The following is a 26,704-nucleotide window of genomic DNA, read 5'->3' as shown; positions in this document are numbered from 1 at the left end:
AAATTCTGGCGAATGATTAAGGAAATAAAAAATCCAGACCATCCTGGCATAGACTCAAACATCACAGAGGAAGCATGGACAAACTACCTAGCTAGGCATTTTAACAGTGAGGACACAACCAAAGAGGAAGCGCCAAAAAGCTTGAGTACGGACGATATGACGGAAGGATCAGGCAATCATCATACGACCGCTGGTGCCCAAAGAGAAAAAAACAACAAAGGTAGTACCCTCCTCTCGAGAACGAACGATTCAAAGATTGACCTAGACATCTTTACAGATTCGGACCCACACGAACCGACCATTGGGCCATATGACATCAAAAGAGAAATAGCGAAAGGAAGACCAACAGGAGCTCCTGGACCCAACGGCATACCACCAATGTTGTACAAAAACGATGTAGAGTTCTGGAGCGTCCCACTAACACCTTTATTTAACTACGCAAAAACAACTCAGATACTACCCGAGTCATGGCATGGATCAATAATTAGTCCAATCTACAAACACTCGAACAAAAAAGACCCAAAAAACTATCGTCTGATTGCCTTAATTGATGTAGGAGCAAAATATTTTGTAAGGGAACATACTAGAGGAATTAACCTCATGGGCCACAGAAAACTCAGTAATCCCGAACACCCAAACCGGATTCTGTCGGGTCAAGGAACAATCACAAACATCATGGCCCTGATCCTACTGATGGAATCAGCAAGAGAAAATAACAAATCTTTATATCTCTCTTTCATCGACTATACTGCTGCGTTCGATCATGTAGATCGCAACATGCTATGGCAAAAACTGGTCAAATGGGGTATACCTGCTCACCTCTTAAACGTACTGATAGCACTACATTCTAACACCTGGATTAAAATCAAACTAGGTGCAGGCACACACCTCTCAAAACCTATAAAAACAACGAAGGGCATTAAACAAGGCTGTGTCCTAGTTCCAACGCTATTCAATCTCTTCCTAGCTGATCTACCTGGCGAACTAGACAAAAGTTCCTGCCACACACCAAAGCTAGGGAAGACCACACTATCCAACCTGCTGTACGCAGATGACCTGGTGCTTATCAGCCAGACGCCCATAGGTCTCCAGCACCTGCTAAACACTACCTACTCCTTTTCGAATAAAAACGCTCTGCAAATAAACTTCGACAAATCTAAAACAATGGCAGTAAACTACAAAAAGAAAAGGGAAAACAACTTGCACATAAATGAAGAACGAATGGAAAATGTAACAACTTACAAATATTTGTGTGTAATACTGGACTCGAAGATCACCTTCAAACCTCAGCTGGACTCACTGCGAGGCAAGGGAATGGCAACCTCCCTTGCCTTAAAATCCTTAAAGACAAAACTCCCAGATCTGACCTTCTATCCGCTCCTTCAAGTACTTTGTGCAAAATTGCAACCAACACTCACCTATGGGAGCGAACCCCTTCAAGGGAAAGATGGCACCCTCTTGGACATAGTTATATCGAACTCCTACAGGCTCATCTTTAACCTGCCAAAACACGTTTCCTCCGCACAAATACGACTAGAATTTGACATTACAAAACAAACTCTAAAAAGACGGTGTGCATACGTCGTTGCTTGGCACAAGATACGCAATGCCGATAAAGATTCCCTAAACTTCAACATCTGGGAAGAGACTCTTCGGCACCAAAAATCACCAGCGAGGAAGTACTTAATTGATTCTCTTGAAGTGCTGGGTCTATCCGACTTGTGGGGCAGCTCAACAGACCACGCGACGTTTAAAAAAACAGCCAAAAAAGTAGTAAGACTTATCTCCACAGTCGAAGATAAGGAGGCCCTGACAAAAAAAGCACACGGCTGGACAATCCTTAATGACTATGGAACAATGCAACCACAGGCATACCTTAATGTTGGCATGAACCTAAGAAAGAAAGAAAAATTTCTAAAACTGCGCCTGGGCGTAATCCCTGTATTTCCTCATTTACCGCCCTGGATAAGGAAAAATCTTCAACCACAATGCCGCCTGTGTAAAGCCGGAAAGGAAGACATTGTCCACGCGGTGTGCATCTGCCCCAAATTGAAAGATCTGAGATGCAAATTCCTGCGAGATTCCTTTAAAACTCACGGTATCCGGACATGCAGACAGGCAGTCAAACTTTGTTTCAACCCCAGCAAAACAAAATTAAACTGTCAGGTCGTAAAATTTTTTGAACTTGCTGGGGTCAGATACATGAGAGCCTGAGGACTGTTGATTTTAATAATGGTAAACTACAAACTGAATCACACTGGCAAATTCACGGGACAGAGAGAACTTTTAAAAAGGTTTTGGTTAACTGTCTTTTCTACTTTTTAATCTCCCTTTATAATGTTCTTATTCGATTTGTAAAGATTTTAGTTAATCATGTACAAATAAAATACTTACTTACTCACTAGCCCAGTATATTAGTAGCTAGTTGGGCCCTGCTAAATTAGATTAACCTGAATCTGCAACTTGAACAGAAACTCTGGACCTTCGACATTCAACCTCAGGAAGAAGACTGAAGAAATCTCCCTTGTGGCCAAGGAGTGACCACCCTGGGCAACCAGGCACCATCCAGCGACCGCTGCTTGCTTTGCGACTGAATCCTACGAGGGACGACTGCAGAGACTGACCAGCGCCGAGACTTCCAGACACCTCTGAACCAGATCCACATCTCCAGCGAAGCTGAGACCCGTGGAGGCGACGAGGGACGTGGGACCGGCGACTTGGGAAAAGTGGCTAGTAACTGACTAGCGCGACTTCCGAGGCTCCCTCAAGGCTGTGCTTGGGGAATTGAGAAGCCCCACTCCCGAGCACCATCTGCAAAGAAGATCAGCTCCCCACACTTCACGTGTTCTGCGTGGGGCCCTTCTGCACCTGTGTTGCTCGACGTGTTGTCCGGTTGCTGGCCCGTAGGCTAGTAGCCTCTGCGACGACGAACCTTTGTTTTCATCTGGCTGGTCCGGCTCCTCCCGACTGGCACCCGCTCCTCTGTGAAAGAGAAGAACCCCAGACCTTCCTGGTCTGCACCAGAAGCAAGTCCTCCATCCTGCGTGGGTTCTGCTTGCCAAGGCTTGTTGGGTCCTGACTCGACTTCGACGCCGCCGACAGCAAGAGCCTTCGTGGGACAGCTCACCTCCTGGTCCTGGTCGTCCTCGACGTCTCCTGGTACCCGTGGCTGCTGCGACAAGCTTCACCTCTTCGCCTGCATCTTTACGACATCGCCTGGTTCCTTCCTGGTTCCTTCCCGGCTCCTGGCTGGTGACCTAGACTCTGTCTCTTCTGCTTGCAGATTCCTTCCTTCTTGATCCCCTCCTTGGGATCCACCGGAGACTCTTCACTGACTGCCTGTCAGCAACTTTCCTTCAGGCATCCATAGAAGTCCATGACGAAACCCGACGCAAGTTCACACCTATGCACCCGCAGCCCGTGGGCTAGGCAACTTGGGTACTTCGGTGCTCACAAGGGTATTGACTATCCTAGGGTCTAGTTTCCGAGTCTCGACTTTCTAGCTATACCAGAAGTGTCCTGAAACTGCTTATTTCTAACTGCTAGTGATTCTATTGACTTTTACGCATTACGCGTGAGTGTTTCCACTCTGCACCTGAATCCCGTGGGCCTCCCACTTCCTAACTGTTGGTAGTATAGTGTAGCCCCAGCGATTCCCTAGGCCTAGGCCTAGGCCTATCCTGTGTTCGTGACAGTGGTCCTTATACCACTTACTTAGTATATGGTTTGCGTGGCCCCTAGAGCCTAACTGTATTACTTACCTGTGTGACTTAATGTATGCTTAAATAAGACTGTGTTGGACTTACCTCGAATCTCATAAAGAGTGCTGAGGGTTTGCCTAGAATAAATACATTCTATCTTTATATATATCTGTTGTGGTGTCCTTTCATTTGGTATTCAAGGGATTACATATGGTATAACAGCTGGCTTCACATGCCATACAGAGTTTAGCCTAAGACTGCTCTTGTCCATGCTACCACTAGGATAGCTGGTCTATAAGGTTGACTTTACAACCAATCACCATAAGGGTTGTTTGGACTGATACAAGGTGTACACTAGAATTAGTGACATCATATATCAGACCAACTTCTCACACCTGAGCTAAAGTTAGCATCTTGAACCGTTCCTTCCGGAGGAAGGTGTTGACGCTCCTGAGGTCCAAGATAGGGCGTAGGCCCCCTTTGCCCTTCTTGGGAACCAGAAAGTAGTGGGAATAGCAACCACGGCCTACTTCTGGACCAGGAACACGCTCGACGGCCTCTTTGGCCAAGAGGGCCGTAACTTCCTCCCGCAGAAGATTCAAGTGATCCTCCGATATACGGTGGCATTGCGGTGGCATGGCTGGAGGGGTCGTCTCGAAGGGGAGGGAGTAGCCCCTTCAGACGATTTGCAGCACCCACCTGTCCGAAGTGATGGAGCGCCAGTGGAGCAGGTGATGGGGAACTCTGCCGCCCACTGGCGTGGAATGGGCCTGAAAGCTCGGACTAGGAGGGCTTTGAGGCGGATGCTGCCGGGGTGGATGTGGACTGACCGCGTTGTCCTCTAGTACTGCCACGGCGGAACCCACGTCCGCGACCTCGTGCAGGTTGGTTCTGCGGCCTGTGGCTAGGCGGATGTGAGGAGGCGCCCCTTCCTTGGCCACGAAAGGGGCGAAAGGCGGAAGTTTGCGGCCATGGGGCCGAGAGACCCAAGGACGTTGCCCAGGGCAGTAGTCGCCGCTGTGGCTCGGGTGGAATGGGCCATCAACCCAACAGGAGGGTCCTTTTTTGCCAAGGAGTAACAAAGTTTAATACACAACACAACCCACCGTGAGATGGTCCGTTTGTGTACCGCTTTCCCCTTCTTAGCTCCTACTTATCCAACAAAAAGATGGTCGTCCACCCGGAACTGTTTGGTGCGCTCCAAATAAAAGGACAGCACCCGTTTTGGGTCCAGACGGTGGAGCCTCTTTTCCTCTTTTGAAGGATGCGGAGGCGGAAAGAAGGTGGGCAACATTACAGATTGCCCGATGCGAAAGGGGGTCACCACTTTTGGTAGAAAAGAAGGACGAGTCCGGAGGACAACCTTGTGCGGATGAACAGAAAGAAAGGGAAGCTTAGATGACAGAGCCTGGAGCTCACTCACCTGTCTAGCCGAGGTGATAGCTACCAGGAACGCAGTTTTCAGGGTCAGAAGGCGAATGGGACAATTGTGAAGAGGCTCAAAAGGAGCGCACATCAGAAAGGTCAGAACAAGATTCAAGTCCCACTGAGGCATTACGAAGGGGACAGGAGGGAACATGCAAGTAAAGCCTTTGAGAAAACGTGAAACAACAGGGGACTTGAAAAGAGAAGGCTGATCAGGAAGCAGTAAGAAGGCAGAGATTGCAGCAAGATAACCTTTCAAGGTGCCCAAAGCAGCGCCCTGCTGGGCCAAAGAAAGAAGAAAGAGGAGAACCTCAGAAAGATGGGCGGAAAGGGGATCCACAGCCTCTGCTGTGCACCATGCCACATATTTGTTCCACCGGCAGGCGTATACCGTCTTTGTGGAGGGACGCCTGGCTGCCAGAATGACATCACAGACTTCAGGAGGCAAGTCAAATGGCATCAACTGCCGCTGCTCAATCTCCACGCATGGAGATGGAGGCTGGACAGGTTCGGGTGGAGGACCGACCCCTGCTGCTGCGACAGAAGGTCCTCCTGAAGAGGCCGTCGTATCGGGGGATCGATTGACATACTGAGTAGCTCGTGATACCAGAACCTTCATGCCCAATCCAGAGCCACTAAGATACCTTGGGCCCGGTCGCGCCTGATCTTCTTCAGCACTCTGGGCAGAAGTGATATAGGCGGAAAGGCGTACAACAGACCGCAACTCCACTCGCGACGAAAAGCGTCTCTAAGCGAGTGCTGCCTTGGAAATTCCAACGTGCAGAACTGCTGACATTGCACGTTCTCTTCAGTGGCGAATAGATCTAAGCAAGGCTCTCCACTGCCGAAAGAGACCTTGCGCCACGTCCGAGTTCAGACGCCATTCATGATCCATCATGCACCGGCGGCTGAGTTCATCTGCTCCGGCGTTCAGAGAGCCCGCCAGATGTTGAACCACCAGGGTGATGCCCTGGTGTTCCAGCCATGTCCAGAGGCGCAGAGCCTCCTGACAAAGGATCCACGACCCCACCCCGCCCTGTTTGTTGCAATACCACATGGCGGTGGTGTTGTCCGTGAACACCTGCACGACACTTCCCCGGACAGAGGGGAGGAAGGTTTTCAGTGCAAGTCGGATCGCTCTCAGCTCCAAAAGGTTGATATGGAGTTGAGCCTCCGCCGGAGACCAGAGTCCTCTGATCTCCGCCTCTCCCATATGGCCCCCCCATCCCAGGAGGGACGCGTCTGTCACTACTACGTGCTCCGGTTGGGGTAGGGAGAGGCATCTGCCGCTGACCCAATCGCGGTCCGTGAGCCACCACTGCAACTGGTTCGCAGTGCCCTCCGAGATCAAGACATGGTCGGACAGGTTGCCTCGATGCTGGGCCCACTGAAACTTCAGGTCCCGTTGCAGAGCCCGCATTCGCCACCTGGCGTAATGCACCAACAGGATGTAGGAGGCCATCAGCCCCAGAAGCCGCAGCACCAACCTGACCGAAACCCAGGATAGAGGCCGAAAGATGGGAATCAGAGCCTGAATATCCCGGACCCGCTGTTCCGGAGGATAAGCCCGGAACTGTGCCGAATCGAGAACCGCTCCGATGAAGAGGAGCTTCTGGGAGGGTCCCAGGTGTGACTTCGGCACGTTGATGGAGAACCCCAGCAAATGCAAGAGGTCGGCCGTAGTCTGGAGGTGGGAGACGACTTGCTGGGGCGAGCCCGCCTTCAACAGCCAGTCGTCGAGATAGGGGAAGACTGGAACCCCTGATCGGCGCAGATGAGCTGCGACCACTGCCATCACTTTCGTGAATACCCGAGGGGCACTGGTGAGGCCGAAGGTGAGCACGGTGAACTGAAAGTGCTCCTGATCCACCGTGAACCGCAGGTAACGCCGGTGGGCCGGCAGGACGGGGATGTGAAAATAGGCGTCCTGCAAGTCCAACGCTACCATCCAGTCTCCAGGGTCGAGGGCAGCCAGAACCTGAGCTAAAGTTAGCATCTTGAACCGTTCCTTCCGGAGGAAGGTGTTGACGCTCCTGAGGTCCAAGATAGGGCGTAGGCCCCCTTTGCCCTTCTTGGGAACCAGAAAGTAGTGGGAATAGCAACCACGGCCTACTTCTGGACCAGGAACGCGCTCAACGGCCTCTTTGGCCAAGAGGACCGTAACTTCCTCCTGCAGAAGATTCAAGTGATCCTCCGATATACGGTGGCACTGCGGTGGCATGGCTGAAGGGGTCGTCTCGAAGGGGAGGGAGTAGCCCCTTCGGACGATTTGCAGCACCCACCTGTCCGAAGTGATGGAGCGCCAGTGGAGCAGGTGATGGCGAACTCTGCCGCCCACTGGCGTGGAATGGGCCTGAAAGCTCGGACTAGGAGGGCTTTGAGGCGGATGCTGCCGAGGTGGATGTGGACTGACCGGCACATTGTCCTCTAGTACCGCCACGGCGGAACCCACGTCCCCGACCGCGTGCAGGTTGCTTCTGTGGCCGGTGGCTAGGCGGACGTGAGGAGGCGCCCCTTCCTTGGCCACGAAAGGGGCGAAAGGCGGAAGTTTGCGGCCGTGGGGCCGAGAGACCCAAGGACGTGGGCGTAGCCCGGGAGTCCTTAAAACGAGCCAGCGCACTATCCGCCTTCTCACCAAAAAGGCGAGCGCCATCAAAGGGCATATCCATGAGGGTACTCTGGACATCCCCCAAAAAAGACGTGGACCACAGCCAGGCGTGGCGCCGGAGCGCCACCGTGGTGGAAATCGCCCTACCCAGCGAGTCCGTGGTGTCATGTCCACACCGTATGGCATGTCGCGCTGCATCTCGCCCGTCAGCAAGTGCCTGGGAGAGACGTGTCCGGGCCTCCTCCGGACACAGGGGCAGCACGTCGTCCACCGCATCCCACAGAGTGGGAGAAACGGTCCAAGAGGCAAGCGGTGTTCAAAGACCGCAGGCCCAAACTCAGGGAAGAGAACAGTTTCTTTCCGAACTGTTCCAGCCTCTTGGATTCGCCATCCGGAGGAGCGGACGGGAAGGAGGATTGGGAAGTGGAGGCCTGGGTAACCAGGCTCTCGGGGGTGGGGTGTTGGGACAGGAAACTGGGGTCACCCGGAGCAGGGTGGTGGCGCCGGGCCACGTTCCGATCCACAGGAGGAACTGTGGAGGGCTTGGACCAAGTGCCCTGCAGAACGTCGATGAGGACCTCATTGAACTGCAGCAGAGGCTCTGTGGAGCTTGCTGACGGTTGAAGCACCTCTGTGAGGATATTAGTCCTCACGGCCACAGCAGGCAACTCGAGCCCCAGGGCTTCGGCCGCCTTGCGCAGCACCACTGAGAAAGCTGCACCTTCCTCCGAGGTCACAGTCGGAGGAGAGATGAAACCAGCGTCCGGTGAAGTGTCCAGACCACTGGCATCCCCCAGTTCGTCTGCCCAGTCCTGTGAAAGTTGGCCCTGGATGGCCATAGGGTCCTCAGACCCCTCCCAGTCGCCCCCGTCATCCGATTCCTGATAAACAGGAGGAATGATCGGAGCCGGGCGGTAGATGAAACGCTCATCCATCGGCGTCGGGTGAGGCGCCGGGCGGTGCCGCGCCTGCGCCAGGTCCGGACAGGGGCTTAACCGGGGAACGGCGTCGTCCTGAGACAGCGCCGGAGGTGGAACCGATGTCGACACCGGCGGAGGAGGCATTGTGAGGTCGACCGGCGCTGACAGAGATCCAGGCCTGGATCCCTCGGGGACCTGCGGCGTCGGGACCGAAGTCGTCGACGGCGCCAGGGCCGGAGCCGCCGGTACGCGAGGTCGCCCAGTCGAGCCCGCGGGGCCCGAAGGCTCGCCGGCAGGCATCGACGGTGGAGCCAGGCCCCTCATAGCCGAGAGGAAGGCACTGACCTCCGTCGGAGTCGCGTCAGTCCCAGGGACCGGCGGGTATGGAGACGGACGTGGCTCCTGCGGCTCCGACGGAGCCGCGGGGGTGGGACCACCCTGACCCTCGGCCGAGTCGCGCGACCGGCAAGGGGAGTCCGAAGAGCGGTGTCGCCTCTTGGACTTCTTTGATAGCTCTGACTTACCCGAAGACTTCGAGCCCGACGAGCGATGATGGTGACTGTGGTTCTGCGACCGGTCCTTGGACCTCCTCCTGGACCGGGACCGTGAGCGGCGCGGAGCCGAGTGCCGAAGCTCGAGAAGCTTACGGGACCGCTCCCGCCTAGCCTTCGAGGTCAAGGTCTGACAATCGGGGCACGACTCCGCGTCGTGGTCGGCCCCCAGGCAGTAAAGGCACCGGCGATGGTAGTCCGTCACCGACATCAGTCGATGACAGGAGTCACAGGCTTTAAACCCAGGCATCCTACCGGCACCAGATTCGAGTCGACAGAAGACCAAAAAGAGTCAAAAAGTTTAGTCAAAAAGTGACTAAGGGGTAAGCTCTTCCCGGATCGGCGCTGTCTGGCGCGGAAAAAAGAAGAACTGACTTCAGCGCGCGAGGGCGGGGTCTAAGTACTCCGACGACGTCATTCCGGCGCACGACGCCAACGACGGATGCGGAGCCGCAGACGACGCCTAGCGACGCGCAAGGGGTATTGCTACAAAAATCTTTCCGGATCCAGCCTGACGCCTGAGGATATTCTAAGGTGAGGAATCTAACTAACGTGTTTCTTTCAGATAGGAATATTACCTGATTAAAGGGTATTTGCAAGGTGGTGATTGGATAAGGGAACTTAGGTAAACATATAATGAAAACTGTTGCCATACATGAAATTGTCACGTGCTTGCTTTGTGTTTTTTTTTCACCGAGGGACTCCGCTTACATTTATTGATTTATCTGCTTATTGTACCTTGTATGTGACATTTGTAAAAGTTCTATGTGGTCTACACATGTAGTTACTATACTTTTCTGATTTAATTAAAAGCACTCCTAAGGCTAGAGTGCATTGGTTGTTTTAATACATTAATTGTATGCATATAATATGTTTCTTTGTCTGTCTGCAAAATTTGTATAAAATAATAGCACTTAAACCATTGTTTTGAGTGATAGGCATAACGGCTGCTCCTGCTATGTAGAGTATGGATGTTACAGATGGTAGAGATCTTCATTATACTAGTTTTTGGACTTCAGGTGGATCTCCTTTTAGATTGAGACTGGTGCTAGAGTGCTAGTGATGAACAAGTTACTTACCTTTGGTAATGCCTTATCTGATTGGGACTATATCTAGCCGCTGATTTCTTACCTTTGAATTTCCCCAGGTGTCAGACTGGATCTGGAAGATTTTTGGTGAGCAGTACCCTTGCACGCCAGTAGGTGCCATCGATAGGCTCCACGTGCTTAGTGCGTCGTCCGTGCTGGAAGTGACATCATGGTACCTACATAGGTGCCATCTAAGCGCCCTGATGTCTGTTACTTTTCATGTCTTTCTATGTCAGAAGTGCTGAGCCATGAAGATCACTGACAACTGGTGTGTAAAGACTAGGGCCCTGAAGGGGTGTAGCCCTATCCCTAGAAATCAGTTCGCATAGTGGGGAGGATGGAAGCGTTGGTAAATAATCTGTGGATAAATATAGCTTCTACCAGATAAGGCATTACCGAAGGTAAGAAACATTTAATAAGAATTTGTAGCGGTAAATTCCTTACCTTTGAATAGATACCCAAATATTACTTCACTGGAGTTGGGTCTGCGGATCAATTTCAAACAAGGAAGTCCTGCAGGACCAAACAAGCAAAGTGCCCATCTCTACAGACCTGACTGTCCAATTGTGTGCAGAGATGCCTACATTGTTGCCTGGCACATGTCCAGGACTGGAACTCCGCGTGCTAACACAGTGGTTGCATCTTTAGCTCTGGGGGAATGTGCCAACAAGCCTTCAGGAGGTTGTTTTTTTGGCCAATGTGTAGCAGATTTTGATGCAGAGCACGACCCATATGGAGATGGTCCGATTCTGAACCGCTGTACCTTTCTTTGCACCAACATACCGCTCGAAGAGTTGGTCGTCCACCCAGAACTCTTGTGTGTGGTCAAGATAGAACAACAACATTCTTTTTGGGTTCAGAAAGGGTAGTCATTCCTCTTCTTAGAGGGCTATGGAGGAGCGAAAAAGGTAGGCAAGGTGATCGATTGGCCTACATAAGTTGGGAAGACCGCTTTAGGCAGGAAGGAGGACCTTGTGCAAAGCACCAGTTTGTCAGGATAGACAGAGAGGTAAGGCGGCTTACATGATAAGGCATGTAGCTCACTCACTTTGCCACGAGAACGGCTGTTTTAAAAATGTCAGAAGCCTATGGGGACAGTTGTGGAGAGGCTTGAAAGTAGCACACATTAAAAATGTTAAGACCAGATTAATGTCTCCCTGAGGAATGATAAATAGCTAAGGAAGAAAAAGGTGAACAAGACCCTTAAGAAACCTATGTACAATAGAGGACTTGAACAAGGATGGTTGGTCAAACAGCTGCAAGAAGGGAGAAAGAGCATACAGATAGCCCTTAAGAGTGCCCAGAGCAGAGCCCTGCTTGGCAAGGGAAAGAATGAAGAGCAAGACTTCAGAAAGAGGATCAATATATTTTGATGCACATGATGTCTCAAATGTTTTCCAAGGGCAAGAGTATACCGTCTTGGTGGAGGGACACCTGGCTGTTAGAATAACATGACAGACTTTGAGAGGAAGGTCGAAAGCTGTCAACTGCTGCTGCTCAATCTCCATGCAAGACAGTGAAGAGTGGCTAGGTGTGGGTGGGGAACCTTTCCCTGCTGCTGCAACAGAAGATTCTCCCAAAGGGGCAGCCTGGTCAGAGGATCAATGGCCATGCTCAGTAGCTCAGGGTACCAGACCGGAGCCAAAAGGATGACCTGGGCCAGGTCATTCCTGATCTTCTTGAGAACTCTGGGAAAGAGTGGTATGGATGGAAAGGTGTACAGGAGGCCTGAGCTCCTCTCTAGATAAAAAGCATCCACAAGCAACAGCTGCCTTGAAAACTCCAGCACACAAAACTGCTGACATTGCGCATTCTCAGCAGAGGCGAACAGATCTAACCATGGACTCCCGCTGCTGAAAGAGAGCCTGCGCCACTTCCAGATACAGATGCCATGCCATGGAGGTGATCCACTAGGCATCAACAGCAGAGCTACTGCCCTGGCTTTTAGAGAGTCCGCCAGATAATAAACCACCAGGGATATGGCCTGCTGTTCCAGCCATGTCCAGAGGTGCAGATCCTCTTGACAAAGGGTCCACACCCCCACCCACCCTGTTTGTTGCAGTACCTCATAGCGGTGCTGTTGCCCTTGAATGCCTGCACTAGCCTTTCCTTGATGATAGAAATGCCAGTTGGATTGTTCAGCACTCCAGCATGTTGATGTGGAGTCTGGATTATGTCGGCGATCAGAGTGCTCCGATGTCCACCTCTCCCAGATGGCTGCCCCATCCGAAGAGTGACGCATCTGTCACTACTGTCAGGTCTGGTTGGGGAAGGGAGAGGGGTCTGCCTCTGACCCAATTGTGGTTCATTAGCGACCACTGCAAATATGTTGTTGTTCCCTCCTGTACCTGGACAACGTTGGAAAGATTCCCCTAATGCTGTGCCCACTGGAATTTCAGGTCCCATTGCATAGTGCGTATATACCATCAGACATGTGTCACCAGCAGGATGCAGTAGGCCATGAGGCCCAGCAGCCTCAGATTCAGTGTCAACGAAACCCAGGACAGAGGTTGAAATATTGGTATCATATCCTCAATATCCTGGACTCGCTGCACAGGAGAATAAGCCTGAAACTGCACTGTGTTCAGAAGGGAGCCTCTTGGAGGGAATCATTTGTGACTTTGGCATATTGATAGTGAAGCCCAGTGAGTGCAGGATGATTGCCATAGTCTGAAGGTGAGAGACGAAAGCCTGGGGCAGGCCCACCTTCAACAGCCAGTCATTGAGATAGGGGAAGACCGGAACCCCTGATCTTCACAGATAAGCTGCACCACTGCCATCACCTTGGTGAACACCAGAGGGGCACTGGTAAGGCCAAAAGTGGGCACAGTGAACTGAAATGCTCATGGTCTGCCGTAAACAACAGATAGCACCAGTGGGCAGGCAGGATGGGAATGTGGAAGCAGGCGGCTTGCAAGTCCAACCCTACCATCTAGTCTCCTGGGTCCAGATTAGGCAAGACCTAAGCCAATGTGAGCATTTGGAATTTCTCCTTCTTGAGGAAGAAATTGAGGGCTTGGAGATCTAGAATGGGATGAAGGCCTTTTTCCTTTTTGGGGACCCAAAAATACTTCTGGCACTGGAACTCTCTCTACAACTCCCTTGGCAAAGAGATCTGTGACTTACTCATGGAGAAGGGACGGATTAACCTCCATCAACCGGTCATGTGATGGCATGGAGGGAAGGGTAGTCTCAAAGGGAGGGAGTAGCCCCATCAGACAATCTGTAAAACCCACCTGATGTTAAGTCAAGTGTCAAGTGGGGCAGGTGATGGTGAATCCTGCCAATAACTGGATGCCCATGGTGGTAAAGAGGCAGGTTAGGAAGGTTTGGAGGCTGCAGCTTCCAGGGGGATGGTGGACTGACCAGACCGCTTGCTACCTGACCCCCGAGGTCTGTGGCTACCACGCCCTTGGTCATGTAGAGGCTGGGGAGCATGAGAAGACCAGTGGCTAGGAGAGAATTGGCATGGCTGCAAGCCCTTTTTGTAGCCACAGAAGAAGCTAAAAGCAGATTGGGGGTGACTTGGGGCAGCAGAAAGGCCCAAAAACTTGTCCGTAGACTGAGAGTCCTTAAAGCGCTCAAATGCCGAATCTGCCTTGCCTTTGAAGAGATGAATGCCATCAAAGGGCATGTCCATAAGGGAAGCCTGGGCATCCCCAGAAAAGACAGTCATCCTCAACCAGGCGTGGCGCCACAGGGCCACCATCAATGAAACTGCTCTGCCCAGTGAGTCAGTCGTGTCGAGTCCACATCTTATTGTGAACTTTGCTTTATCTCTCCCATCAGCCTGAGAGAGCATGGCTCAGGCCTCCTCTGGGACCTGTGGCAGCACTTGCGTAATCGTGTCCCACAGAGTGTGAGAGTAACGGCCCAAAAGGAATGCGGTATTCACAGACCGCAATGGTAGGCTTCAGAAGAAAACATCTTTTCACCAAGGAGTCCAGTCTTTTGGATTCCCTGTCTGAGGGAGCACACCATGGGACGCCGCGGCTTGGACCACCAAGCTCTCCGGGTGGGACATTGGGTGAGGAAGTTTGGATCCCCTGTGGCAGGGCAGTGGTGGCAGCGATCATCCTATTCACAGGGGCCGCTGTGTTGGGATTGGACCAAGTCCCCAAAAGGGCATCAGTAAGGGCGTCATTGATTGAAAGTCCTATCAAAAGATCTTTTCCCCATGATCAGCTCTCTTTTCAGCTCTACAAACCGGCCCAGAACCCCCTCCATTACGAACCCTATTCCCTCTCCATACTCCCGACTCTGCCCAATGAAAAGTGAGTGCCACCCTGCGTCCACTGCCAATTCTAACATGACCCCGCCGTGGAAAATTCACCCCATCCTTTCCGACTCGGACAGAGAACCTCCTTGCAATCTGAGATGCAGCAACTCTGACAACCTCACCAGAGTGAACATCTCCCAGACTCTCGCCACCCCAATCCACTACATCTGAAATGTGTATTACTAAACTGCAGATCAGCCAATAAACACGCATCAGACGTCTTTGACCTCATCCAACATAGTGACTTAGATATTATCTTACTCACTGAAACTTGGTTAAATCCCGCCTCCACTCCTATCTTAGACCTCCTAGTTCCTCCCACTCATGATATTATCAGGCTTGACAGAGCGCTAAAGATGGGTGGGGAGCTAGCCTGTATCCACAGGAACACTCTCTCGATCTCTCACATGGAGTCCTCTTCCCCTTCCTCTTATGAATACCTAGGTCTAAGCATCTCAAGTAAGAACCTACCGATCTCTGATCCTCCAGAGATATAAATTATTAAGCACATAATAAATCAATACTTTTCATACAAGTCGCAAAACAAGCATTGGCAACTACCATGGTTAGTGGCTACTTGGAAAACTTTAGAAAACATTTGCAAAGTTCTGTCTGACTACTCCAGTCCACTTTGGGTGACCGCCTCTAGCAGGGAGTGAGGCACAGGGACCAATGAGACTTGCTTGGAAGGACAGTTACCTTATAGTCAGAGCAGTCGCCAGTCCAATTCCAGGCTCTATAGGCGAACAGCCATAGACATCAATGGAATGGTCCCAATGTAAAAGTTACTTACCTTCGTTAACGTAAGATCTGGTAAAGACACAGCCAGGCCACAGATTCATTAACTTTTGAACTCTCCACAGGCGCCAGTCTGGATCCGGAAATTTTTCAGCAGTACTTCTTCGCGGGACGGCATCGTACGGAGTCGTACAGCTCCGTAACGACGTCGACTTCTGTCATGACGTCAGTGGAACCATATAAATCACCTCTCGCACGCGGATGTCAGTTTCTTCTGTGAAACCTTCAGCGCCAGAACGCGGAGCCACTATAGAAACTGGTTGTGGAAGCAGTGTGCCAAAAAAATAAAAATCTTTGAAACATTATTAAAGAAGAAACATCAAATGGTATGTTAATACCAGACATGGTTTTTAAAGAAAACACCAAAAGAAACAAAGAAATACAGGGGGCTACGTGAAACCCTGTGCTCTGGTGAATAACCCTCATGTAAGGGAAGAAAACCTTACAATTTATAGTCCATTCAGCAATGAATGGCATGGTAATAGCAAAACAAAACCTATAAAAACAACACCAAGCTCTTTGTTGAATCACACCATTACATGACATATTGACAGTGCCAATACAAGGTATGATGATATCAAACAAAGACTGTCAAAGAAAGAACAAATAAATCAATACTGCCCCTGGCGTCTAATCCAGTGTGAAAGAGAAAATACATACTACCCTACCGATCACACACATTTGGAAATGGATGGTATGGCAACTTCTAAGCAAAACCTATGTAGCTAGGCCAAGTGGTCTGTTGAGTCCCATCATAAGTTGAGATAGTGATCACCGGTATATAAAACCAGTACTTAAAAAGGGTATAATCCTTAACTCATAGGTCATTGGCAGAGTGGGGAGGATGGGCAGGGAGTTAATGAATCTGCGGCTAGACTGTGTCTCTGCCAGATATTACATTACCGAAGGTAAGTAACTTTTAAATCTGATAGATACATATAGCCGCAGATTCCTTAACTTTAGAATTAAATACCATTGCTATACCCCCCTGGAAGTGGGTCTGCAAACTAATCCTACAAAAGTTCACAAAGAGAACCAACCGGTCATAACTAACAATCGACCAAATGTACGTAGGAATAGTAAAACAAGAGCTTGGCTCTTAATAGAATCCATGATCGCTGTCACAGAACATATAAATAAAAAACAACTCTATAGACCCGAGAGAATCTGTCCTTGGAGGAAAAAAGGGGAAAACACCCTTAAAGAACCATTTGTCAGTTATCAGACATTATCCTTTATTTCCCAAGGGGATAGAGAACTCGTTGGCCAAAAGGCCCGAGTGCAAAACAAAACTCATGTAATACGCATTCTTTACATCAATAAAGAGATATCAGAGAAAACCTGTCTGAAAAAATCCAAAGAAGAACTCTCAGAACTCATTCCATCATAACGAGATGAATGAACACCAAAAGAAAGATGAACAATAATACCTCTATGGTATAAAGAATTTTCTTTTAACAAAACAACCACTTGAAGGTTACATAATGTACTGTAAACAAACTAAAATGACATCAAAGAGATTTGAATGTAATATCAAATGTCGATGTTCATCAATTATGCCAGTTGTATAAACTTTTGCCAAAAAGATGTATTATATGGACATTTAGATAATATATATACAATTGTGTCACAATAGACTCCGAGTGGCCCGACAACGCATAGAATTTCGCTGGCCAATATTTACTGCAGGACCACAAGTATCTACAAAGCTTGCCCCCTCATGACCTTCAGTGTCATGGTCTGACAGTCTGAACATGACTCCGAACCTTGGGCATGCTCAAAGTACCAAGGCAAGCGAGAAAAGAGAAGCAACCACAAGTCACATTAAAACCTCTTTCTGTACTTTTTTTTCTTTTCAAAACGACAACCAAATATCTATATTGCAAAAGGGAACGCACCAATTAAAGCAGTACCAAAACATAACATAAGGAAAAATCGAAACATTAAAAGGAAATCATATATAAAATGAATCCTTGTCAGCAACAAGTGCATGCAACAACACTTGTGATATGAACTAACTTTGATCGCAAGTCCGTCTCAAGAGGCAACAGCCATGATTTCTCAAGGACTGTGAAGCACAGAGAAAATAGACACATACCCCAAGGGGACAGGTAATACATATAAAACCTCCCAACAGATGCAAAAAGCATTGCAGGAGAAAACAAGAAAAGCTTCCTATAAAGCCTAAAAACTCCTACCATGAACTGTATGACCGAAACCAGGTAAGGAATGTGCAGCTAGAAGTTTCTATCAGATTGTTTCCGACAGTGCTTATCACACAGCGTAAGATACAGAGTTCACCTAGTCATGTTACAAGTTTGAACAAATTAATTATCTATCACCTCCCACAGAAGGCCACTAACTCGGATCTTCCAGAGAACAAACCATAAACTCTGACTTTACGCGCAAACGTTTCAAAAATTGAAGCACCTATAATAAATATACAGTCCGCTCAGAAAGAGAAAACGACCTGCACCATAAAACAAATAACCGAAGGGACTTTAATGAAGGATGAACCACAAGAGCAGAGCATGTATCCAAAAGAATACAAAGCATAGACTCTGAATCTACCAGTGCCATAATAAATATGCACACCACTACAGTAGTGAGGACATACTACGCTAATTACACTAACGAGTAAAGAGCAGAGCGTCCCCCTATACCAGACTTACCACTGCATACCAACACGTCTCTATGGGAGACAATGAAAGGTCAAAACCACACATATTTTAGCATACTGAACTGCTTCAAAGAAGCTTGTGACAGAAAATCTTTCATACAAGAAGATACATCTTTTGACAATAACCTCTTGAGCACAAAGCTCATCCTCAGAGGCCAAGGGATAAAGGGAAACCTCCCTCAGTCATCTAAATCAATACCAACTTAAAACAGGGAAAATAATTCTGAGAATAAAGCATCTGCCCTTGCAGGAACTCAAGTGGTCAACAATGGATATGTAGCATGCCCTAATAAAGCTTACTCTTTTATAAAGAAATAGTCTGCATCTCAAGAAGAAAGACAAGTTACATCAAAAACAGAAAATGAAAAAATGATGACTCTGAAGAGAAGATGCATTTTATGTTGTTTTGTAAGTTTTACCAAGATATTAGAAAACAATTTTTACGTCCAATTTTTATCTCACAGAAATTCTTTTTCTATAAGGATATAATGAATTTTATATGTACCCTTGAAAATGAATTAATCTGTAGTGCTGTTGTTGGTTTTATAACTCGGTCCATACAAAGAAGGAAATCCTTAAAATCTTTAGACCAACTTGTTTATGAAACTGACTGAAGGATGGCTCTGGGTATAATGTACTACATGATTAAGTGGAATTATTTAATGATGTGGCCTGATGAAGTTCGTAACCAAAGATCATTGTATATTTTTCTAAATGTGAATATAATTTTTAAACTGTGTGTACTTTTATGAATCCAACAAAGATTCGAATAAAGTTTTTATTGATTGATTGATTGACTCCGAAGACCTCTGTCTATCACTGAAGCTTCAGCTTGACTCCCAAAATGATAGGCACTATCAAATGGCATGTCGATCGAAGCCTCCGAGAAACCCGAAGTTGCCAACCAAGCACAACGCCTTAATGCCACTGCCGAAGCCATGATGCGACCAACAGAGTCCGTAGTGTCCATCCGACACCTTATGGTAAGCATAGCAGCCTGCTGACGATCTCTGTGGACCTTTGCACTGTAGGAAGTGACAAGCCTAAATCTGTAACTACATTCCTTAGCATGTTTGCAAAGTAGGTACTGGCCTCCATAGCAAGTCCAGGGGGAGAATGCAACCCTGAAGCTGGTGAAGAATCCAGGACACTAGTCTCCCCCAGAGCAGACAACCAGCTCCCTCCATCTGAAGCACAATGTCGGGAATGGGCTAAAAGTGCCCTACCCCAATCAACACAGGCTGTATTTCCACAACCTCTTCCTGTGAAGGAACTAAACCCTGTATATTCCCCTCAATTTGAATACTCGACTCCACATCCGACGTCGTACGACGCCTACACGGAAGAGGAAAATCAACTTTGACTGCCGCTGCCTACGTCAGTGTCAGAGTCTGCTTCGTAGGCTGAGATCCTGAAGGACTGTGGACCTGTGCCAAGGTGGCACCAGTCGACGTCGAACAGTGCTGACCCTTCAACTCCAACGGCTCAACCGTCACCAAGGACAAACCCTCCGACGGTGCCCCACTCATCTCCTTGGTGCCTAAAGGTGCTCCAGATGGAGATGGAGTCCCAAAGATAAGGTGCAAGGAATTATAATATTCCCTCATCTGAGTCATCGACGGCCCGGCTCCTGGAAACACTGAGAGACGTGGTGTGGAGTTGCGTACGGCCTTCTCAGCCGTTGAGTGGGAGGAGCCAAGAGAAATGGAGTCTCCACGCGGTGAAGTCCAATAATGCTGCGACTTCAACTGTCCCTTACATTTTGACTTCCCTGGAGAACGACGTCCTCCAGATCGGCTTTGGCTCCTAGATCGACCTCTTAAACGCTCTTCCTGGGACAACAAAGATTGTGACACACGTGCCACCATCAACTTCTGATGCCGCTCCTTGAGCGGCTTCAGCTTCAGTTTCTGGCAGGAGGCGCAATCCTCAACATTGTGGTGCTCGCCCAAACACCACATACAAATTGTATGTGGATCTGTCAATGACATATGTCGCCTACAAGACCCACAAGGTTTGAAGCCTGTAGACATAGACAAAGGCACACAGTTCCACCGACAACAAAGAATCAAGCAGGTCAAAAAACCGACCTGAGGAACCGCTTCTCCGGACCGCGTTACAGCATGGAAAAGAAGAAACTGACATCTGCGTGCTGGAGGGAACGTATATGGCTCCACTGACATCATGACCGGAGTCGACATCATCACAGAGCCATATAACGCCATCCCCCGGTGCGCAGAGGTACTGCTGAAAAATCTCCAGATCCAGACTGGTGCTTGGGGAGAATTCAAAAGTTAAGGAATCTGCAGCTAGATGTCTCTATCAGATGCAAGGGACACAGGATGCTGAAGATGCTAAAGGATGATGTGGATGCTGATGTGGTGACAGGGGTCTTTCTGGGGCAACTCTTGGTCCACGAACATGGTGGGGTGACGTTGGCCACCAAAAACTAGTTGCCACTTAATTACTGGTCTCCAATTAAAGCAAAACCAGCAGTTCCTTTTTAATGAGGTTCGTGTCAGTCTTGGGTGAGCAGACCACTCAGAAGACTCTCCAGGTCCAGCAGATTTGGGTGCAACTTTTGAGCATCGAGACTCAGTCTCCTAGATGGCAATTTAGTGGTCAGTGATGATCAAGCAATTGCAGCTATAAACTAGCTAAGGCAGGCTTCTTCAGCTGTTGTTGCCCTCGGCTGTAGCAGGAAGTCAGCCAACTGACTCATGGAGTCACTTGTTCTTTCTGGTGCTCAAGGACAAACTTTCCTTGAGCAAGGCACCACAGGGACTGTCCTCACTTTGCTGGCTCAAGTATCAGCAGGTGCAGTCAAGTCTTTGGTGCAGCCTCACTTTGTGGGGTCCAGGGAACAGCAGGAAATTCCTTCTTCGGTCCTCTCTACAGTGCAGACATGATTTGAGGACTAGCTGCGAGGAGTGACATTTTTGTGCCCACAACTTGCCCACTAGGGATGGGGTGACAACTAGCGATTGGGCCACCAGGTCCCCACCCGTCTGATGATGACTTTCTGCAAAGTGTGGCCTCTAGCTGTCCCAGAATGCAATATTCTGCCCACTCCCATTATGGCAGAACCCCTCTCTCAGTATGTGAAGCTTGGTAGCCGACACTAGAGGTGTTAAACCATTGGGAAAACTGGTTTTCAACTGTTTCCCCATTTCTGTGCCTGACACTAACCTGTTTACCAGAACAAAATAGCAGCCCCTCTCGTGTGTGTCCACCATTTGTTTTTCATAGACAGCTTTCTTTATATAGCATGCCTTTTGGGCTCCTACCCTATTTGGCCTTCCTGCAAGGAAGAGGTAACAACTCATTTAAAGGCAGGCCCTTTGTGTTCCGTCTTGAGAGTCGTTCACACTTCTCCCCCGGTCGGAGTCCAGAAGGCTGTCTCGTGGCCAGCAACCTTAAAATCTCACTGGAAAGTTTTGCAACAGAGTGGCAAATTTCTAACGTTGCCATTCACTTGAAAGTTACATTAAAATTTGAGTTGGGCATCAAGTTTGGTTTAATGTAACAATTCTTTTGATACCTTGAAGAACCAACTTGAGTTGTCCGGTTCAGAAGTTAGCACAACTGAGATGTCTAAGCCCGAATTGGCCTTCTCACCAAAGAGTTAAGAGCCATTTAATGGCATATTCATTAAGGATGCCTAGATACCCCCTAAGAAGCCTGTAGACCTCATTCGAACATGTCGCAAAAACACTACACTCATTCCAATTATTCCTCCAAGCAATCAGTCGAGTCCAAGACAGACAAGATAACAAATTTAGCTGCATCCAGTTCATCCTGAACATTTTGGGCTAAAGATGCTCGGAAGTCATCTGGGACTACCGGTAAGATCTAAGGGGCAGATTTACAAGAAGTGACGCAGCACAGCTAGTATAGGGCGCCCCGAGCAGTGCTGAAGTTGCGTCGTGCTTGCGACACAACTCCAGCACTGCGTCACCTTTACGACATCAGATGCGTGACGCATCTGTCTATTCTTGCGCCATGGTGCCCCGCATTGTAAATGCGGCGCATCCATGGTGGCGCAAGAGGTGTCTGCCGTGACACCAAATAACTGGCGCATCCCTGCTGATATGCAGGGATGAGCCAGTTATTGTTAATCTGCCCCTGAGTGTCTATGTCCTATACAGCATAGTTGGATTAGCCAAGAAGGCAGCTGGCGTTCACTGAGCGCAGAGCATGGCTGGCTGAACAAAACATGCATTTTTCGAAAGTTTCCATCTGTTTGAATTCGTGGTCTGGCAGGGTCGTAGAGAAGGCGTTAGGGTTAACTTTACTGGTGACGCCTGAACCACAAAGCTCTCCGGTATTAGACGCTGAGCGAGAAATTCAGGGTTGCATGTAGTTGGTCGGTGGCGCTTGTTGACCGGGGGCACAGAACATGGTTTTGCCCACATGCCCAAGAGTGTGTCTAAAAGGGTCTAAATAAAGGGCATGAGAGCTTTGGCAATTGCCTGCCGTATTAACATCACAAAGATACATTAGACTTCATGCTAGGGCAAGATTTTAGCTTCCGTGTCTAAACATTTCAATGTCAAATGTCATGAGGGGAAGACAGGAGAATGATTGTACTTTATACCTGGCAGTGGCCATTCGTGGTTCTTTGAAAACCAAACTCCACTCTCCAAAATATTGTCCAGGCTTGAGTTTCGCCACCACCTGCTTTTCATCATCTGAAAGCACCTCAACTTCCCCTTTGTCTATGAAAAACATCTGAAAGATAAAGAGCAGCAATCATTACAAATCTGAGCTTGATAAAACCGAATACGATTTCATTACTCAGTTAACAGTACGTCGAAGACTGTGAGCATAAAAACATTCAACAGCACAAGCAATGACAAAGGTTTGTCACCAGTGAGTAGTCAGAAAATTAAAGTATTAAAATACCCCTCACTTTGAACCATATCTCAAAGCACCAAGTGAGAAAAACAAGCAAGTCCGGCCTTTCCTAGAAGTGATAGGAAGCTAGGGTGTTTTGGCAGAGGGATATTCTCCCCCTGCGAATTTCTTTTTAAAGAAAAAGGGACAATCGGTGCATTCTACAGCAACTTTTTAAAAATAATTGGCCCAAAAAGCAAAATGCATTCCAGGCAGTTCTGGACTGGCTATGTGCTGAGGCTGATACACCTATATTGTTCAGAGGACTTTGCGGCACATGCATCAAGCTATTTTGCAATCGCAAACAGTGTGATTTGCAAAAATCGGTTGTTTGCGATAGTAAAATGGCCTTTTCTAATGCATGAAAGTTTTTTAAAATTTGCAATTTAGTTAATCGCGATTCCCTAAATTGCAAATGCAAATAGGGAATCGCAATTTGCGATTCCCTAATGCACATGCAATAAGGATTTCCTAAATGCGAACTGTGCATTTAGGAAAAGTTAATTCCCATCAAATTCAAGTTCATGGTAACCATGTGCATACTTTGAAAAATGCACAAAACTGCATTTTTCAAAGTGCCATGTTGCGCACACATGCTCCCTAGTGAATGTGTGTGACTTACATGTGCATCTTTTTTTGTTAGGGGCACCTCAGGGGGGCCTTAGACCCCCGGGCACTCTTGCCTTTGCATTAGCTAATTTAAATTACCAATTAGGTAATCACAATTTAGGTAATTCAAGACCATTCTCACCTATGGGCCTTGAGGCCCATAGGAAAGAATGGAGACGCAATTGCAAATAGAGATTCCCTAATTGCGTTTGCGATTCTTAAGGAATCACAATTAGAGAATCTCTATTTGCTGTCTGTTTTGTTGAATTGCATTTTCCGATTACCAAATAGCGATTTCTAAATAAATCACTAATTGGTAATCGCAAAATCAACCTTTCATGCATGTGCCCCAATGTACCTTACTTTATTCCCATGTTTTTCCCCTCCCCATCTTTTTCCTTTTGTTTCTTCCCCACTTTTTTAGGTCGAGCCTATAGCGGCACCGCGCATGCGCTGCTCGCTCTGCGAGGCATGCAGTAATAAAGTATGGAGTGGACGCCCCGCCCACTCTCTGCCCGTGTTTTTAATTGGCTTGTGTCATTGTCTTTCGTAAATGCTGCCTTATGATTGATTATGAGGCTTGTTATTCCCTCCTTATTATGGCCATGTTGTCATTTGTACCCTCCCATGGTTACTGGCCCCTTTACTTCGAGTGTTACACGGTATGATACGTGGTTTTTGTTTTCACTTTAAAGTCAAAGTGCATTAACAGCAATGCATTTCGACCGGAACGGTCTTTATCACAAGCCAAGGTATCACCCTCTGTATCTACCATTTAAAGTGTATTTTATTTGTATTCTTTATTTTCAAATTTCCGTGTTCTGAAGTAAAATAAAACAGCAATGAATGGTACACTGTCAGTGATCATAACATGAAGAAGTGTCACATGAATACAATGTAATAAGTAAAACCTAGACACAACGACAGGCATGATATTCCAATATCGAAGCGGAGTGATACATTTCCCTCAGCTGGTCCATTGCTACTTTTTGGACAATAACAGGTCATCGAAATACAGTCAGTGCCATATATTGTTCAGCATTGCATAAGATTCGTAATGCAATATATAAAGTAAGGTTTAAATATCTTGTCAAATAATGATGCGGTGTCATGGGTAGGGACGTGTTTCATCAGCCCACTCCCTCCGTGACTATACCACTTTCCACTGGAGAGGCAGTAGACTGGCGCAGAGTTTCAACACATGTTTTATATGGACCCCAAATGTCCCTAGGACGTGAAGAACTAGGCATATGGTTACCGTATACCTCACAGTTCACACTGCAATAGGCCAGGCTACGTAGCCACCCCTGTAGGGTTGGGGTGGTACGCCGGCCCCACAATAGCGCTATTTCCCGCTTAGCAAGCAATAACCCAAGGGCAGCAAGTCTCCTGATCTTTTTAGGAAAATTAACAGTATATCCCAGGAGTGCAACTTCTGGAATGGGGATAAGTGGCATAGCTATCATGGCACCTAGCGTGTTATGTAATTGTTCCCAATATGTCTGGAGTTTGGGACATGTCCATTTAAGATGTGCAAAGTCCGCGTAGGGGGCGGAGCGGTTCAGACAATTGTGAGATTTTGAAGCGTCTATTTTGTGCACCATGGCGGGGATATGGTAGAGTCGGCAGAGGAACTTAAAGTGAATAAGCTTATGTCTAGTGTTGAGGGAGATTTTTCTCGTCACCACACAGAAATTTATCCATTGGTTATCCCTGATTGGTCGGCCTAGGTCTCATTCCCATGCAGTGCATATCCTGTCATCTTGTACAGGACTCAAACTGGAGCAGGACTTGTATAGTTTGGAAATGAGATGAGAGCCAGTCTCACTCTCAATTATCAATGTAAGTGGGGCAAAAGAGTCAGGTGCAATCGGGTAGGTGGGTAATGTGGCTCGTAGAGCTGAGCGAATTCGCCGCAAAACAGAGTTGTCCATAAAGGCGCTGTCATGGAATCGGGCTTCGTTAGTCACTGAAAAGATGTGGTCATTTGAGTATAAATCACCAACCTTCGTGATATTGAATTTGGCTAACGTACGTTGCACAAGTGTTTCTCCTGTAATAGGAAGCCCAAGAGGGTTTGGGAGAGGTAGGGCTGGGGAAAACAGTGTTGTAGCGCCAAGCCTTCTACGTAATTTGTCCCATGCCCAACTAGTAGTGGAAACAGTTTGTATGTCGCACGGGGCCCGAGGAATGCCCCTCTGTAGTACAGTGGACAGTTTTTGGGGACGAACTAGATCAGCCTCTGGTCTCAGAAATGGAATACTGGCATCCGGATGATACCACGCAAATGCATAGCTGCACTGCACCACCAAGCAATATAAGTGGAGATCGGGAACCCCATATCCCCCCCTTTCGCACGGGAGAGTAAGTATTTGCCAATGGACGCGGGGCTTTCCCCCCCATACCAATCTAATGACGTGAGTACTTAGTTGTAAAAAGAAATTCTGAGTGAGCGGGATGGGAATGTTATTAAAAAGATATAAAAATTTGGGGAGCACTATCATTTTGAGTATAGCAACCCTGCCTGCCATTGATAGTGGTAGACAAAGTCATCGTTCCACCTGAGATTCTAAGTTGTTTAAGGCGCGTCCATAATTCAAGCTGATAATGCTCGTAGTTTCTAATTGCACATGTATATCTAAGTATTTAACTGAATCACGGCACCATTCAAGGGGAAATCCACAATCCCATGAAGTCGTGCTAGCTGTTAACGGAAAGATCACTGATTTGTGCTAATTAATGCCCAGTCCCGAAAAGCGGCCAAATCTAAGTATTTCTCTGATGATTGGTTCGATATTATCTTGTGGGTGACGCACATAAAGAATGGTGTCATCGGCATAGAGGGAAACTAATAGGGGACCTGTGTTAAATTGTAATCCCCGAAGGAGATGCCTCTCCTGAAAATGTCGGATCAGCGGATCCATCGGCAATATAAATAAAAGGGGGGAGAGTGGGCACCCCTGTCACGTGCTGCGCGATATCGAAAAGGCTTGAGATAGTGTGCCATTTAAACACAGTCTCGCCCTGGGTCTGCTATACAATAGAGCAGTAGTGGCCACGAAGCCTGCTGGCATTCCCATACGGCGCATTACCGACAGAAAAATAGGCCATTCTAAAGAATCAAAGGCCTTCTCGGCATCTAGCAGCAC

The 26,704-nt window shown here is 48.2% G+C and overlaps 1 protein-coding gene across 1 annotated transcript in view; it reads right to left on the bottom strand.

Annotated features, from left to right (window-relative positions):
* Nucleotides 1-26,704, bottom strand: part of LOC146811315 (uncharacterized) — a 1,339,659-nt gene that overhangs the window by 566,735 nt on the left and 746,220 nt on the right. Inside the window, exon 11 of the mRNA XM_085615056.1 lies at nucleotides 22,648-22,781. Within this exon, the coding sequence (XP_085471182.1) occupies nucleotides 22,648-22,781 (134 nt within the window). The remainder of the gene's footprint in view (nucleotides 1-22,647; nucleotides 22,782-26,704) is intronic.

This window comes from Triturus cristatus, chromosome 7 (genome assembly GCF_964204655.1).
Source record: "Triturus cristatus chromosome 7, aTriCri1.1, whole genome shotgun sequence".
NCBI lineage: Eukaryota > Metazoa > Chordata > Amphibia > Caudata > Salamandridae > Triturus > Triturus cristatus.
The sequence above is the reverse complement of the archived record's forward strand: the minus strand, read 5'-3'. Positions and strand labels throughout refer to the sequence as shown.